Source organism: Asterias amurensis, chromosome 9 (assembly GCF_032118995.1).
Source record: "Asterias amurensis chromosome 9, ASM3211899v1".
Taxonomy (NCBI): Eukaryota; Metazoa; Echinodermata; class Asteroidea; order Forcipulatida; family Asteriidae; genus Asterias; species Asterias amurensis.
This window is the reverse complement of record NC_092656.1, coordinates 22,512,642-22,529,667: the sequence shown is the minus strand read 5'-3', so window position 1 is coordinate 22,529,667 and position 17,026 is coordinate 22,512,642. Positions and strand designations below refer to the sequence as shown.

Sequence of the window (17,026 nt, the reverse complement as noted above, 5' to 3'; positions counted from 1 at the left end):
CCGAGTGTAGGCATATCATTTTTTTTTTAGGCATATCAGTTAGCTATTACCAACAACGGAGGGATGTACTATTTGTAATCGGGGTACCTCATGGTCGGGAAAGAAATTCTAAACAAACCTGTTCTAATAGATGTTAAATTTGCATCGGGGATAAAGAATATTAATTTTTGGTTTGTTTACCCATATACACCGATGTGTGTAGCACTGTATACTCAGTACTTTCCCGAGTCCTGTGAAAAAAAATCACAGGCATTTTACTCGGGTGGGAAAATTAAAACCTGTTCTAAATTTAAAATAAATCCAGAGCATGCACCGTGAATGGTAATAGCGCCCCCTTGGGTTGACGTTGCAAACTGTTATCGGTGGAGTCTGGTTCCCAGACCCCAAAATCTAGGCTCTTTCGGATTTATTTTTAACAAGAGACGTCAAGGAATCTTTGGTCAGGGGACCAGACTACCCTGGCCTGGTGGCAGGCCGTTCATATGGTCCCCTGCATGCTTCAGCCTATAGGAGTGTCTCCATGCTGGTTGTGGCCTTCCTCCACTAATTACAATCAACTGATCTGGACATGATTATTGCTGTTCGTCATTTTGTCCTTGGAAAATATAGTAGCACAAGCAATTTAAGCTATCGAAGTCTACTTGAATGTTGGGTGAGTACTCATCTGTTAAATCATGTTTTATGAGTGGAATGTTTGGCAGGCGGGCTTTTCAAAACTAGCGGGCTTTCTATAATACATGCAGCTCTGGACACCAATTCCCTCCGGTTTACGTCCCTGACAGTCAAGGGACACCGAAAGCGATTTACCTAAATGTAGGCCTATCCCCCACATTTCGCCGGGAAGGTTTATTACAAGACACGTAGCGATAAATCGCCATCACGGTGAAAAAGAAAGGTTCGTTCGATGGCTCATTTTTGTGTACCCTTGATTACTCAATTGGTTTGTCAGTTGATGGTGAATTACCATAGAGCTATCATAGAGCTATAGTTCTGTGTGAATTACACAAAGTGCTGACACTGCAAGCAACTGTTTTGTTAGCAAATCAAAATCTGCATTATGCATTATAACACTCGACATTACAGCATGAGAATAGTACAATTCAGTATTGCAGGATCTATGTCCGTCGGTCACCGCGATCACTATTAACTCTATTTTAACCGTAGGCCTATTTGGTCTTCTAAGAAAAAGAAAATATGTAGGAATTCACTAAAATAACTCTGATTAATCCTTTAACGTTTTGATAAGAAACAAGAAAACAAAAAAATCGACTGATTAAGCGGGATAGTGAACCTGGTACCTGTTAACGTGTGCTGGTGTGGCAGGAATCATCTGTCCCCGTCCGTGGAAAATGTGTCTTGTCCCTTCCCCCTCCCCCTTTTGGTGAACTATATTAGAATTGCTTGGGACAAAATCCACTATGACACTTAAACTAACTCATCTACAGCCGTATAGTTTTGACGGTCTCCCAATGTTGTCAAAATCTTTGTTTGGGGAGCTACATGTAGTCAGCTTACTTTTTTTTCTGGTGCATTTTGTCATTCATATGAACACTTTTGGGCGCTAAGTAGAAAAGTAAAATGCTTGTTTGTAGCATTTAGTAAATACTTTCAAGTAAAGGCTTTTACTTGCCTTTTCTTTATATTTTAGGTAGGTAATCGTTTGAAATTCTCAAGTGACACAGAATACAACTGTTCGTTCGACCCATTGATAAGAACTCTCTCTTATACCCAGCAGAATCTGCGTGTTGTTTCTTTGTTGTCAGTTGGATCACGGGGAAAACTGAAGAATGTACCAGTTGATCATGTCAGCAAGCGTAAAGAACTTGAGGTAAGATTTGATCATCTTTGCATGGTGTAAGGGATCAGAGGATATACTAGAGTAGGGAACAAAGGTGAAGCAAGTTAAATAGTTGACTGGGTCCAAAAGAATTGGGTGGAAATGTGGCAGAGTCTACACAACAAATTTAACCGCTGAATTGTATTTTAACTGCGTTGTGGGTCGATAAATAATGTTATGATACTTTGTGCGTTGATTATTTTAGCACAACCCCTCTGCAATGAAATGAATTATTAATCCATTAAACAACTGTAACGAATTCAAAGAAAATGAACTTTTTTAAATTAGCACTTTATGAAAAATACACATTGTCAAGTATGATTGCTTGCCTGAGTGTCAACTATTACCACGACCTCCCCTAAAACCGCCGACTGCAAGCCGATTGACCCCCTGTTGCATTTTATTATAGTGAAATTTACAAAACAAATTTCATCTTAAAGATACTGGACAATATTGGTAATTGTCCAGACTAGTCTTCACAGTTGGTGTATCTGAACATATGCATAAAATAACAAACCTGTGAAAATTCGAGCTCATCGGTGTTGAAGTTGCGAGATAATAATGAAAGAAAAGACACCCTTGTCACACGAAGTTTTGTGTGCTTTCGAATGCTTGATTTCTTTCTCGAAAACTACTTCACTTCAGAGGGAGCCGTTTCTCACAATGTCTTATACTATCAACGGCTCCCCCTCGTTACCAAGTAAGGTTTTGTGCTAATAATTATTTTGAGTAATTACCAATAGTGTCCAAAGGAACACGTTGCCTTGGATCGGTCGAGTTGGTCTTTGAAAAGCGTTTATAACCGTTTGTAATAAAATGCATATGATTAGAAAGATATTTTAAAAGTAGAATATAAAGATCCACACAAGTATCACTCGAAATTGCGTGGGGGAAATTGTTATCGGCATTACAGTGAACCAACAAATTGTTTTACGGTAGAAAATGATTGAAATTAAATAATAACACTACTTGTGAAGAAGAGTTTGGAGAGCACAACCAATGATTTTGTTTGATCGTATAAAAAGATAACGGACGTTTCTCGCAATATTATAACAGCAAGCCATAATGACAATTTCATTTACATCATGTCTTTTGTGGACAAACTACTTTGTGGACTACATACCCAACACAAAAATGTTATTACTTTTTCTCCAGTTCTAACCATAATCTTAAATGCTGTCATTGCATTGAGTTATTTGCGTTACAAGATCTGCACACGCGATGTAAGTTAAAGTATTTTATTGAAAGTGAAACTATGGTCAGGGTTTGGTGATGTTCGCCTTTTACTTGTAATTCACATAGTTTTAACAACAATTAATAATTATTGCCCTTAGTTAATTGATTGATATTGTTTGACTTTTTAAACACACCGTCTTAAAGTTAGTAACCAGACGAATATATTATGCATTACGAATATATTATGTATACTAGCGGGATGTCGCGCTTTGCGCGGCAACCCTGCTAGTGTATAACATGCCGCACATGCAGCGTCGTGTAGGTAAGTGGAGTACAGGGTCACGACAAAGATTACTTTTGTGAAATCGTATTTACTTGCCCGTTTTTTGTGTTTTATTTTATTTTATTATTTGTCGATAATAATTTAACTTTATTGATTTAGTGGACACTATTGGTAATTACTCAAAATTATTATTAGCATAAAACCTTACTTGGTAACGGATAATAGCGAGAAGTTGATAGTATAAAACATTGTGAGAAACGGCTCCCTCTGAAGTGATGTAGTTTTCGAGAAAGAAGTAAATTTCCACGAATTTGATTTCGACACCTCAGATTTAGAATTTTAGGTCTCGAAATCAAACATCTGAAAGCACACAACTTCGTGTGACAAGGGTGTTTTTCCTTTCATTAATATATCGCAACCTCGATGACCAATTGAGTTTAAATTTTCACAGGTTGGTTATTTTATGCATATGTTGAGAAACACCAAGTGAGAAGACTTATGACAATTATCAATAGTGTCCAGTGTCTTTAAAAGTAAAACACAAGGTTTAGAGTCTGAAGAGGTTAAATAAAACCAGGGTGCAAATTTTTCGATCTTGTTTACCATTCGCCTTCAACGTCTAAAATATCATGTTACAACTGAAAAAGTCGAATAACTTTACAACTACCGAAACATTACCCATTTTGTAATTAAAAGCAATCGCTTTTATTCACAACAGTAAGCAATTTGAAGCAATGGAAAAACCTACTGATGTATTTAAAAACAAGTATTTTTTTCTCAAAACTTTTTAAATCGTTTTTGTCACGATATACTGTTCTACATAAGCGATTAGAACCGTAGTGTGGTTAACGTGCATTTGACAACTAGCAAACCTTTTAAATCAGCCAAGCAATTATCAACAACTTTAAAGTCACCTAGAAATAGAATTTTTTTTCTTTCAAACATAAGAGTATATGTTTACGAACAATAAAACAATTTTTTTAGTAATTGTTTGTCACGATTTATATAAAATAAAAAAAATATATAAAGTTGTTTGGGGGCTGACTCCGCCTGCCCCTTTTGTGACGTCAATCGAGGCAGACTTTGCCTGCAATGCGTATAGTAAACACACGTGCAAAGTACATGTTCGTCCAAGTCGTGAGTTGGTACATTTCAAAAAGTGTTTTTCTGCATTCAGCAGCAATACACCTGGTCGGCATTGCCGGAAAAACTTCTTCTTTTTTTTTTGAAACGTACACACTCACGACTTGGTCCGTACATGTACTTTGCAATTGTGTTTACTCTACGCATTACAGGCAAAGTCTGCCTCGATTGACGTCACGAACAGCGCCCTCTCGGGTCGGGGTTTACTCTTAAATTTGTAAATAACATAAGAACTGATTTTTTAAAACCTTAGTTAACTGTTTATTCACATTCCACACATCAAAACACATATATTAGTGGCAAAAGCTTTATTTTGAAAAAATACCACTTCCAGGTGACTTTAACTTATCAGAGATTTCCAAAACCAGTGACATTTCCAGTGTGTGATAACCGTCGCTGTCAATCACACAGTATTGGACTGAAAGTCACAGACTGGTGGGTGTGGCTTGCTTAGCTTTGAGCCAGTGATAAATATGATAGACACAACCTTAGACATTAGTCAGATCTGATAGGGGCGCTATAATCATTGTATGATCACTCATTGTGGTCTAGCCTAGTAGATTCGTGTGTAGGTTTAAAGGTGTCATAGACATAGGTGTATCTTTTGGATATGGTGCATAGAAACAATCAATAAAACATTGTCCCACAATTATTTTAACTAAACTTGAACCTGCTGCAACACAAAATACACCACTATTTAATTGCGAGGACTATGAAAAGAGCTGATTTTTTAAGTATAACCTGTGTGTGCCCCCTCCATAATCCACGAGGATATTGTTTTGATTCTTCAGTTCGAAGTCTGCATCTTTAATTTAGCTGGCTCAGTTACTTGCAAGTTCATACATGTGGACTTATATTCTACCGTGGTTGGTAAGAAAGCTTTAACTTTGATAGAAAAACCTTTTAGCATAATAATGATATACTTCATACAAATACAAGCTCAAGTTATAAGCGTCGCTATTGTTTACTTTTTGTTTGGAGCCAACACTTTAGGCAGTTATGATTTTAAAATGAGTTGACAACAATTAAAATCCGATATTTTAGGTATATTTTGGCTTGACTTGCAGGAACTCATTGCTTTTGCAACTTGTATATCATGAGTTCTTCAGATACTCGGAAAAATAATAGGCTTGGAACGTTTAATTCATCGAAAGTCATCATTGGATGGTTTAGTGTAATGTTGATAATGTTGCGCTCCTACACCGTATAGTTTATACATCGTTGTGTGTATTTTCATATTAACAAACTAATAATTGTTTACTAACAGTTTACTACCAAGAGAGATGCCAACCATTAGAACAAAACACTCTCTAAACTCGCTCTATACAAATACTCTTTGGCATTTGAGTTAATAAATTTCAAATTGATTTAGAATCTTGATTAACTATTTTGTTACTAATTTGTTTAACCAGGTCGTAAACAACAAGTATTTCATACAAACCCGATATGAGATGTTTTTACCTTGTGAGTAGCACATTTAACTTTGGAAGTTCACACTGGCAATATAATCGTGCTAATTATTAGCAGTAATGTTCATTTGATGACTCTTAAAGGAACACGTTGCCTTGGATCGGTCGAGTTGGTCTTTGAAAAGCGTTTGTTATAAAATGCATATAGTGAGAAAGATGTTTAAAAAGTAGAATACAATGATCCACACACATTTGCCTCGAAGTTGCGTGGTTGTCCTTTTACTCTGCGAACTAACACGGTCGGCCATTTATGGGAGTCAAAAAAATGACTCACGTAAATGGCCGACCGTGTTTGTCGACGCAATTTCGAGTGTTACCTGCGTGAATCATTACTTTTAAAAATATAGATCTTTCTAATCATGCATTCCAAAAAAAACCGGTTACATACACTTTTCAAAGACCAACTCGACCGATCCAAGGCAGTGTGTTCTTTTAAACTCATCATGTTTGTAATTGATTGTCTATTAAATTATAATTTAACATTTCATGGAAACTACCGTTCTGTAATTAAAGCAATCTCGTATTTTCCCAATAGTAATTTGTTGTTGTTTAATTGTTACTGATTGGTTTTCAAAAATTATTTAATTTAGTTTGCGAAGTCGTTGATATCTAATTATTCCACTCAAGCCGTCGATTTAACAAAATGACAAGACTGATAATGAAAATATTAGCAATGAAATGTTCCACAACTAAGACACAAATTACAGGTAACACGGAACAAGTTCTCAAGTTTGATTATTTTAACCCATGCTTTTGATTTCAATAACTAAAGCTGCTTCATAACTCCTTACGGTCAATGAGTGGTAGTTAGCACGGGAACTGAAAGTGTAGTATTACATTCTAGTTGTCGCCATAAAGCAAGAACCCACTAAAGGAAGTTTTAGGTTCAGTGGTACTGAAGATGGAACCTCCTGGCTTTAAGAAAACTTGATCACCCTCTTGTAAAGAAACAACTGCACTGTTGCCTCCTTGCAAGGAATCACCAGTGCCTGCTATGTATCCCCTCACAATTGTTTGACCATTCTTCTTTAGACTAGCGGAAGCGTTATTGTCGCTATTCCTCTTATAAATTGAAAACATGAATACATAGATACCAGCCACATTACACGTGAAAGTGCCCGTGGATAATTCAAAGTTAGTGCCCTCCACATACAGTATTTCTTCAAAGGGCAGATGTGTAGCAGCTTCAGAAAACTCTGTGTTTCTAACTACTGTAAAGGCCACCCGATGAGTACGCGGAACACATTCAACCATTATACTCTTACGTCTATCTGGTCCATGTACTTTCCTTCCCATTGAACAATCCCTGCCGGATTGTCCTTGTGACCCCTTTAAGCCAATTGACCCTTTGTACCCCTTGGCTCCACGAATGCCTACACCACCAGGAGATCCCATATCTCCTTTAGATCCAGTCGGTCCGGGAATTCCTTGACTACCAACTGGTCCAGGTACTCCCCTCTCCCCCCTCAAACCAGCTCTGCCGGATTGTCCTTGTGACCCCTTTAAGCCAATTGACCCTTTGTATCCCTTGGCTCCACGTATGCCTACACCTCCAGGAGATCCCATATCTCCTTTAGATCCAGTCGGTCCTGGAATTCCTTGACTACCAACTGGTCCAGGTACTCCCCTCTCCCCCCTCAAACCAGCTCTGCCGGATTGTCCTTGTGACCCCTTTAAGCCAATTGACCCTTTATACCCCTTGGCTCCACTAATGCCTACACCACCAGCAGATCCCATATCTCCTTTAGATCCAGTTGGTCCGGGAATTCCTTGAATACCGACTGGTCCAGGTACACCTCTCTCTCCCATCAAACCAGCTATTCCGGGCAGTCCTTGAGGTCCTTGTTTACCTGGCTGACCGACACCTTGTTCTCCCTTCTGGCCGGGTTCTCCTGTAGTGCCTCGTTCCCCATTCAACCCATCTGATCCCTTGTCTCCCTTAGCTCCGTGCATACCTACATCACCAGGAGACCCCATGTCTCCTTTAGACCCGTATGGTCCAGGGTGACCTGGAATACCAGGGACCCCTGCAGGACTGACTGGGCAGCATAGTCCAGTTGACATGCCTTCTTCTGGTGACGTCACGCTAGCATTGATCCCCATTAGATTCAAAACCGCCAGAAACAGGATTACTTGTTTTACTTTCTGCATCTGCATAGCATTAAACATGTACCAAATAAAATCTTCGAACGAAACTGGGACTTAGTTGTTTAAACAGATTCGGGAACTGGATTATACTCATAATAAAGTGACCAAGAACCCTCTCTTTTTTTAAAGTTTCTTTTACGAATGCAATAACTCTTTTCAAAACTGTATTGGACAAGTTGTCACCGTTTCATTGTGTTTTGCTTAAAGTCACCTGGAAGTGGTATTTTGTCGAAATAAAGCTTCTGTCACTAATATATGTGTTTTGATGAGTGGAATGAGTAAAAACAGTTAACTAAGGTTCTAAAAAATTAGTTCTTATCTTATTTACAAATTTAAGAGTAGGCCCCGACCCGAGAGGGCGCTGTTCGTGACGTCAATCGAGGCGCGATATTGAAGAGAAAATGCTGCACAGTGCTGAAAAATACGTCGGACCGAACCACTACGCACTATTGCTCTTGTGAGTCTGACCAACCATTACAGACTGACCCCATCTGTAGTTGTTTTGCTGCATCCAGCAGCAATACAAATGCAAGAAAACAACTTTTTCAAAACGTACGAACTCAATGACTCGGACTTGCATGTAATTTGCACGTGTGTTTACTCTACGCATCAAGGCAAAGTCTGCCTCGATTGACGTCACAAAAGGGGTAGGCGGAGTCAAACCCCAAACAACTTTAACTATTTTAAATCGTGACAAACAATTACTAAACAAATTTGTTTTATTGTTACTAAACATCTACTTTTATGTTTGAAAAAATAAAAATTCTATTTCCAGGTGACTTTAAGTTGGAATTTGTTTTTGTTGTTCTACTATTTGAGTTTCATTATTTTCTCGATTTAGACACCTACTTCAACGTTAAAACGAATGTGGTATCGGATTTATTTGTGGTTTGCAGTCACGATTCTCAGCAAATGGCTTTAGCTAAAGTTTAAACGGAAACATTTTATGTTGAGAAAATAAAACAAAAAATCAAGTGTATCACTTTTAAACCCTCTTCGGTAGCAACAGCCGTCCCTCAAATTTATTAGTGACTCAAACTAATAATGTTTACTTAATTATTAGTAAATTGTTTGTTGTTATAGGTACCGCGGTGTTTCCCAGCATAAAACAGTACACCATGGGTTTGAAACATGGTTTTTAAACCTCGTACAACGAAGTCGAACCCGAGGTTATTTAAACCAAGCTTCGACTGTACATCAAGTACTGTAACTGCAGTACCGTGCCAGTATTGTTATTCCAGTGCTGCATTATGACATGTCAGATATGCAGTCCATCGTCCAGCCTGTGATTCATGCTACCTGGTATAGTCAAAACGGGATGCTTGAGTATAAAACCCTGGACAAGGCTAGCAATACACCCGCTTCATCCTAGGAGAGTCGTGTACAAACAATTCTAATGTACTTATCAATACCAATTAATTTTTGTATAAAATCTAACACCAGCCGTATTCGTCAATTTGGTTGCAACCCAAAACAGTTGATCAGGCCATCTTGAAATCCAGACGCCATGTTTGTCTTTTAATAAGTGAAACAATGATTTAATACTGAAGGTTTAAGACAACATAAATCAAACACGTGTTGTTTGATTTATCCGCTGACAGTTTGCACTATAACGTAAACAATTTCGAATTGAAGTTCACAGCCATGTAAACAGTTTTCAATTCGTGAAATGTTCGAAGACATTAACAGGCAGCACGTTGAACTTACAAAATGAAAATGATCAAAATAGAAACTGACTTACCATTTGTGTCTTTGATCTGTCTCTGCTACCCTTGTAGTGAGTGGCTAAATTAATGGCTTTCTGGAGCTGTGGGTTTCTCAGCTTCTCCTTTTAACTTCTTCAAGATTTTCAAACCAGTGACATTTCCAGTGTGTGGTAACATGCGCTGTCAATCACACAGTATTGCACTGAAAGTCACCGACATGTGGGCGTGGCTTGCTTTATTTTTGAGCCAGTGGTAAACATGATAGACATACACGATAATATGATATAAACCTTAACTTAGATTTGATTCACATCTGGTAGTGCGCTTTAATCGATTGTAAAAGTGTGTTTTAAAGATTCGGTTATAAAGTACGTTTTATGGTGTACTATAGCGAATGCATTTATCTTTCGCAAATGCTGCATAGAAAGAAAAAAATATCCACACTCGCATTTACTAACGCCGAACACGGGGCCAACTTCATAGAGCTGCTTACGCAGAAAGTATTGCTTAGAACTTGTCTGCTAGGTGGAAATGATACCAGTCATATAATGTACATGTGACATGGAAGTTTAGCTGGAAACCTTATTTTAGTCAGCACAATTATATTGTGCTGAGCTACATCTTGTGCTTAAGCAGTTCTCTGAAGATGGGCACAGTTGTAGCACTTATTTAAATATAATAGCGAGCATTAACAAAACTAGAATCTTGACTTAATCTTTGTCTTCCAGCTATTCCGTCCTCATCCCCCAACAAGTTGTCTTTTACTGAGTCACCTGCAATTGTACTTTATAATTATTTTCCATTTATTTGGAATTACATTTGATTAGTGTGCACTATAATGCAGATCTAGATGTACGTTTACTCGCTGGTATTCACTCATCCACCACAGGGATCAGTGGCTCAAATGTGGGACCTCATGGTCGTTTTCGCGCCAAAAACAGAGTAAGGCCGGTTTATAGTCGGTCGCGCGACGGAAATCTTGCGCGCAATCCTAAGACTGAGGCCTAAAAACCGTGTCTTTTATGATCGCGCGTCAAGATAACCGACGTCCGACCATCGCGCGACCGACTAAAACTCGGCCTTTAAACAGAACATTTTATGTTTTGTCCAAAACATCGAACATTTCTTTTTTAAATCCTTACAAAGGCGTCAAGTAATATCATAACTTTATAGAGATAACTATTAAGATGCTAGGATAAAGTCATGAGTGTTACTAATTTTAAGTATTTGAAGAACTTAAAGGTTCTCAGTCTTTGAAACTTGCAAGTGCCTGCATTATGTAATATTATTTTACCGGTTAAGGTCAATAAGTTATAAGTCTGTATGCATTAACTAAAGATAATGTAAATAAGACAACATCGTTTAATTCATTGTGCAACTGATTACAATGATGTCGAATTAAACTACAGATCAAAACACACTTAACCGATTATACCATTTTGCATCATTTTGCTATACTTCATTTCATTCACTCAAGTCATAGGAATTTGAGTACCATGCATACCTTAACATTCCAGGCTGAAAATATAGCCGTTATTATAATGTAAATACTTTTAAAAAATAATGATAAAAATAAAAAATAAAAATTAAAATTGAATTGTTCAGAATTGTTATTACCAACATATTGTGTGTAATCTTCTAAAGCAATTTGTTGTGATTCATATCAATTGACTATCTGTGCATTGTTCTACAACTGAAATTGAAACTTCAGGTTTAATACACGGAATACCTTCTCCAGTTTGATTATTTAAGCCATGCTCTTGATTCCAATAATGAAAGCAGCTTTACCCGCTTTTGATTAATTACTGTAGGCTAGTTATATCACGTGATACTGAACAAGTTGTACAGAGCTTTAATCTCTCCGTAACGCAGGATCCCAGTAGAGGAAGTGTAACGTCAAAGGTGAATATAGCTTGATGTTATATCCTGTTCAAGCTTTAATTCTTTAGTGTGTAATGTTAAAGTAACTTGTATGTATTTACTGTTTACATTGGCATGGTGGATTTCTTACTGTAATTCATGGTTAGATGGTTTACTCAATGTTTATGTTTTCCATCCTTACAAGGTTATGCGTCTGTAGATTCATGTACAAGACTGAAGAAAGTATTGTTTGAAGCTTTGCATGTTGTGGAGAAACAGGAGGACTCTATTAAAAAATAGTAAACTTGCGAGTACAACCATGTGTAAATGTAGAAATTTAAGACAAGATATTAATACATCTGACTACCATATCTTACTTTGACATTCCATGCTGATTATGTCAAACATCAAATCCTTCAACACTTAGGTATAATTAATGGTTCTTAAAACATAACTACCATGTTAGCCCAGAACATGGTGTCGCACTTTTTCGAAAATTCTTTTAAGTTTCCGAAAATTTTGAAGCTTTTTGTAATCAACATTCTATGAATGCGACATAACAGCCGTCAATTTAAGATTTGTGATGTTAGGTTAGGAGTTCATCACAACTCAAATTGAAACTACAGGTTTAATACGCGGAACAAAATTCTCAAGATTAGTTTAACCATGCTGTTAATTCCACTAAAAACTCAAGCTGTTTCAACCATTTCGATTAATTGGTTTCTATCTCACCATAAAGCAAAAACCCACTAAAGGAAGTGTGGTGGTGAGAGGTACTGTATAAGGAACCTTCAGACCGTAAGAAAACTCGATCACCCTCTTGTAAAAACACAACTGCACTGTTGCTTGTTTGCAAATAATTACCAGCACCTGATGCATATCCCCTAACAATAATGTTATCGTTCTTCACCAGAGTAGCGTAAGACCTATTTGAGCTACTTGGTTTCAAAAATGAAAACATGAACACATAAATACCAGTCATATTACACGTGAAAGTACCGGTGGTTAAATCAAAGTGAGTGCCTTGTTCAAATAGTTTTCTGTCAAAGGGCAGACTTGTACTCGATGTTGTAAAATCTGTGTTTCTAACTACTGTAAAGGCCACCCGTTGAGTGCGCTCAACACAATCACCCTTTTGTCCAACTGGTCCACGTACTCCTCTTTCTCCCATCGAACCAGCTATTCCGGGCAGTCCTTGAGGTCCTTGTTTACCTGGCTGACCGACACCTTGTTCTCCCTTCTGGCCGGGTTCTCCTGTAGCGCCTCGTTCCCCATTCAACCCATCTGATCCCTTGTCTCCCGTAGCTCCGTGCATACCTACATCACCAGGAGACCCTATGTCTCCTTTAGACCCAGCCGGACCGTATGGCCCAGGGTGACCTGGAATACCAGGGTTCCCTGGAATACCAGGGATCCCTGCTGGACTGACTGGGCAGCATGGACCAGTTGACATTCCTTCTTCCGGTGACGTCACGCTGGCATTGATCCCCATCAGATTCAAAACCGCAAGAAACAAGATTAGTTGTTTTACTTTCTGCATCTGCATAACATTAAACAAGTGCCAAATAAAACTAACAACCAAATTAAGAGACATGTTTGTTTTTAAAGTTTTGAATTATGTGTTATTCTGATGGCATGGAATTCATTACAAAGAATAATGCGAAAAGTTGTTTTACATTCCGCATCTGCATAACATTAAACGTGTTCCATATAAATCTACCAACCATGAGACATTTTTGCATAAACAGTTTTTACAATTTGGTTATAGACCTCAGCTGATAACATAGAGTCTTTTCGTATTTTTGCCGAAAAGTGGAGTTTAATGATTCATATTAGTTTCCCTAAAAAAATTGTTTTAACTTCAATTTCGAACAAAGACGGTTCGGCTTGAACCATTTTGTACTAAAGAAACTGACGGACATAACAGTGTTAGTTTTTGAGAGATACCGGCATCTTTGTGAATCATTTTAAGGCTTGTACACATGTGTTTACAAACAGGACAGCCAAATGTTATAGCATCCGCGACCAGTGGTGCTCATCCTTGTAAAAATCTTGACACATCAGTATCAATCAACCGCGGCAGTGGATGAGGGAGATTTGGGAAGTATAACCCATACATGGTTTTAATAATATCAATTACAACTGTTGGTATGGATATCGTTTCCTGTGCAGGTGGTGTATACAATGTGGCATAAGACATTCCACTATGGGCTAACGAAACTAATGAAGGGTTTCATCTTTACCTAAAATTCCTGGCGGACATTATAGCCTATACGATCATTTTTAGAAAAACTAAAGAACATCCAAACTCACTCATGTGACCCGGTTTTGGGGTTTTTAGGTGTTCGGGCCAACAGCCCGGAACACCTCTTATTTTTGTTCAGTTTTTTTTTTTTTATTGATACTTCTTCTTCTTCTTCTGTACGTCCCTTGTCCCCCTACAAAAACATCTTTCCAAACATTGTATGAACTTGAAACTTCACACATAGTTAGATATTTATTAGGAGAAGAAACCGTGTGAGTTACGTCATGATGACGTCATCAATTGTTGAGTTATGAATATTCAAAGTTTATTAATTCAAAAAATCATAACTTTTGATCTACATGAGGGATTCTTACAATCGAAACACCATCGGAATCGTTATTGTAAAACTCCGTAAACGCCTTACAGACATGACCCCATTTCGATGTTGTCTTCTGGCTCAAAAAAGAGGTTGGAAATTTCAAAATCTACGTCTAAAGAACAGAACGCAAATCCCCATTGGTATGTGCATAAACATTGCACGTAGGCATACACACAACGTGTAGTGTATTAGTGGTGCAACAGAGTCACGCTCCATTGATCATCCATAGAGCGCGAAAAAGCTTCATGAAGAAGTCTTCCTTCAAGGCGGTTAAAACATACATGCCCATTACAATCTTTTCTACAGTCGTCAATATTTCCTAAGTTCATATTTCCAAAACTACATAAGCTTTTTTGACAATCTATACATCATATGAAAGGGCTTTACGTACTTTACAGAAATGGATATGTTGGTGAACTTTCGTTGACCTTTTGACCTGTTTAAACCGGAAGTGACTGTGAAATGATTTGAAAGGGCTTTGTTTAATGCCTTTTAGGTTGAAATTATGAAAATTATGGAGGAGTAAAGAAATATACATCCTTTGATGCTTTACCATCACAGCATACAAGTCTGGCAAAGGTCTGGTTTAAAACAAATATTACCGATGACATCACCAAACATCTTTTACTAGAGTAATCAGGTTGTTTTGACAGTTTTTGCAATTTGAATCATTTATTACAAATATTGAGAACAAAGCAAGGTGTAACTATTTGTTTTTTAATCCAGGCTTTTACTCCCGGTAACCGAACACCTTGAGTTTGTCCACAAACTCTCAATCTCTAGTTAAGTTTAAATTTGTCAAGAATATTAAAATGTCATCTGCCAAACGAAAAAAGATCGGGGTACAATGATCAATCGGCATGCCCCCCCCCCACCCCCTCACCAAGCCCGGCTGCTATTGCTACGCGCATGATTTATTGTACACACCAACCATTATAAAAAAAAAGTTTAATAACGATTTGACTTACGGATTTGCCTACCAACCAAGTAAAAGGACAATCCATATCGCCTACCACAACAGTTCGAGGAGAAACCTTTAACACAGAGCACTGTGAAGTTTCGTACAAGAATGCAAATGATATAATTAAAAAAAGAAGCTCATTATAAATTGTATCAACCAACTGTGAAGATGTCCGAACAACACCAAATGATTTCACAGTAATTATGAACCTAAAAGAAAACAGAGAATATCAGACTTACCATTATGTGTCTTCTAGTCTGCGTCAGCTTGTGTTGTAACCTTGATCATCAATGCTGAATTACTTTCTAGAGCTGTGGGTCTGAGAGCTTCTCCTTTTAACTTATCAGAGATTTCCAAAACCAGTGACATTACCATTGTGTGGTAACCGTCGCTGTCAATCACACAGTATTAGGCTGAAAGTCACTAACCTAGGGGCGTGGCTTGCTTAGCTTTGAGCCAGTGATAAATATGATTGGCAATACCTTAGAAATTAGTCAGATCTGACAGGGGCGCTATAATCATATGTGATCAATTATTTGGGTCCAGAAGCTGTCATAGCCAACTGGGTTTGTCTTTTGGATTTTGTGAATAGAACAACAAATAAATGTAAAATTGTCTAACAATTTATCAAATTATACTTGAACCTGCTGTAGTAAATAGTACAAAATATTTTGTTATGAGGGCTGTAAAAAGAGTTGATTTGGTTTTGCTTTCGAATTATTCCACCCGCCCCGCCTCCAAAGAAATATATATATACAGCAGCAACCAACCAAACGAACAAGCAAACTAGCAAGAAAGACCACACTATTTCAAAAGAACCCTTTACAAACAAACAATCACCCAAACAAAGGACCAAAAAACCAGTCCTATTTCCCAGGTTTGACGATGTCTCCTTCAATGTGTTCCCCAGTAGAAGTTATTTTATATCCCCTCCCAAATCAAACTTGCAAAGGTTATGGCTGAAATAATTCTTTTGTGGTTTCTTTCCCTTTCACCTGGACAGCCGTCTTGTACTTTTAATTCCTGTAGTCACTTTGAATTGTTTTGCCTAGTTGTTAAGTTCTAGATTCATGTATATTGCGCTGATATGGTTGATAGGGTCTATACGTTTGTTTATCACACAGCGGCGTAACTTGGGAACTCTGGGGTCAAGGTCATGCTACTTCGAGAGGGAGAGCAGTAGATAATTATTATACAACTTTGCGAGAAACGGTTCCCTCTGGAAGTAACGTAGTTTTTGAGAAAAATGTAATTTCTTTAGTATGATTTTAAACTTTGCATGGTGGAAATACGATACTGAAAGGTTTTCAGTGGCATCATGTCATATAAATTTCTTTCTAAGTGAGTTGGGGTGATTCTGAAAAGAATCGCGGTTCTTTTCAGAACCACCCCATATTAACTCATGTAGAGATTATCAGTACATGGTGTTACCGCAAACCGTTCTATTGGGTAATTTCTTACTCAAATAACAAAAACAACTTAAGCTGAAGCCGTATGTATTATGCATCTGAAAGCACACAAAGTCGTGTAACAAAAGTATTTTTATTTCACCATTCTCTTGCAAATTTGACAACAAATTGAGCCACAATTTATTTTCACAAGTTTGTTCTTTTATGCATATGTTGGGATACACCAAGTATAACAGTCTTTGACAATGACCAAACGTGACAAACGAAACAGGAGTATTAACGAGGAAATTAATTTAATTTTTCAGTTTGAAGTGTGCATCTTTAACGTAGGAAGCTCGGTAACGTGCATGTGCAGAGGGGCCTACATGTGGACTTATATTCTACCGTGGATAATAAGAAAGCTTGAACTT

At 37.7% G+C, this 17,026-nt stretch overlaps 2 protein-coding genes across 2 annotated transcripts; both read right to left on the bottom strand.

Annotated features, from left to right (window-relative positions):
* Nucleotides 1-6,748: 6,748 nt before the first annotated feature.
* LOC139942366 (uncharacterized) lies at nt 6,749-9,839 on the bottom strand. Its single transcript, XM_071939225.1, has 2 exons — nt 9,798-9,839; nt 6,749-8,059 (listed from the first exon to the last, which is right to left on the bottom strand). The coding sequence occupies exons 1-2, from the start codon at nt 9,798-9,800 to the stop codon at nt 6,749-6,751; spliced, it is 1,314 nt and encodes a 437-aa protein (XP_071795326.1). The 5' UTR covers nt 9,801-9,839.
* Nucleotides 9,840-12,334: 2,495 nt separating this feature from the next.
* Nucleotides 12,335-15,507, bottom strand: LOC139941392 (uncharacterized). The gene is made up of 2 exons (XM_071937863.1): nt 15,447-15,507; nt 12,335-13,162 (listed from the first exon to the last, which is right to left on the bottom strand). Exons 1-2 carry the CDS (start codon nt 15,447-15,449, stop codon nt 12,335-12,337), a joined length of 831 nt encoding a protein of 276 aa, XP_071793964.1. The 5' UTR covers nt 15,450-15,507.
* Between the last annotated feature and the right edge of the window lie 1,519 nt (nt 15,508-17,026).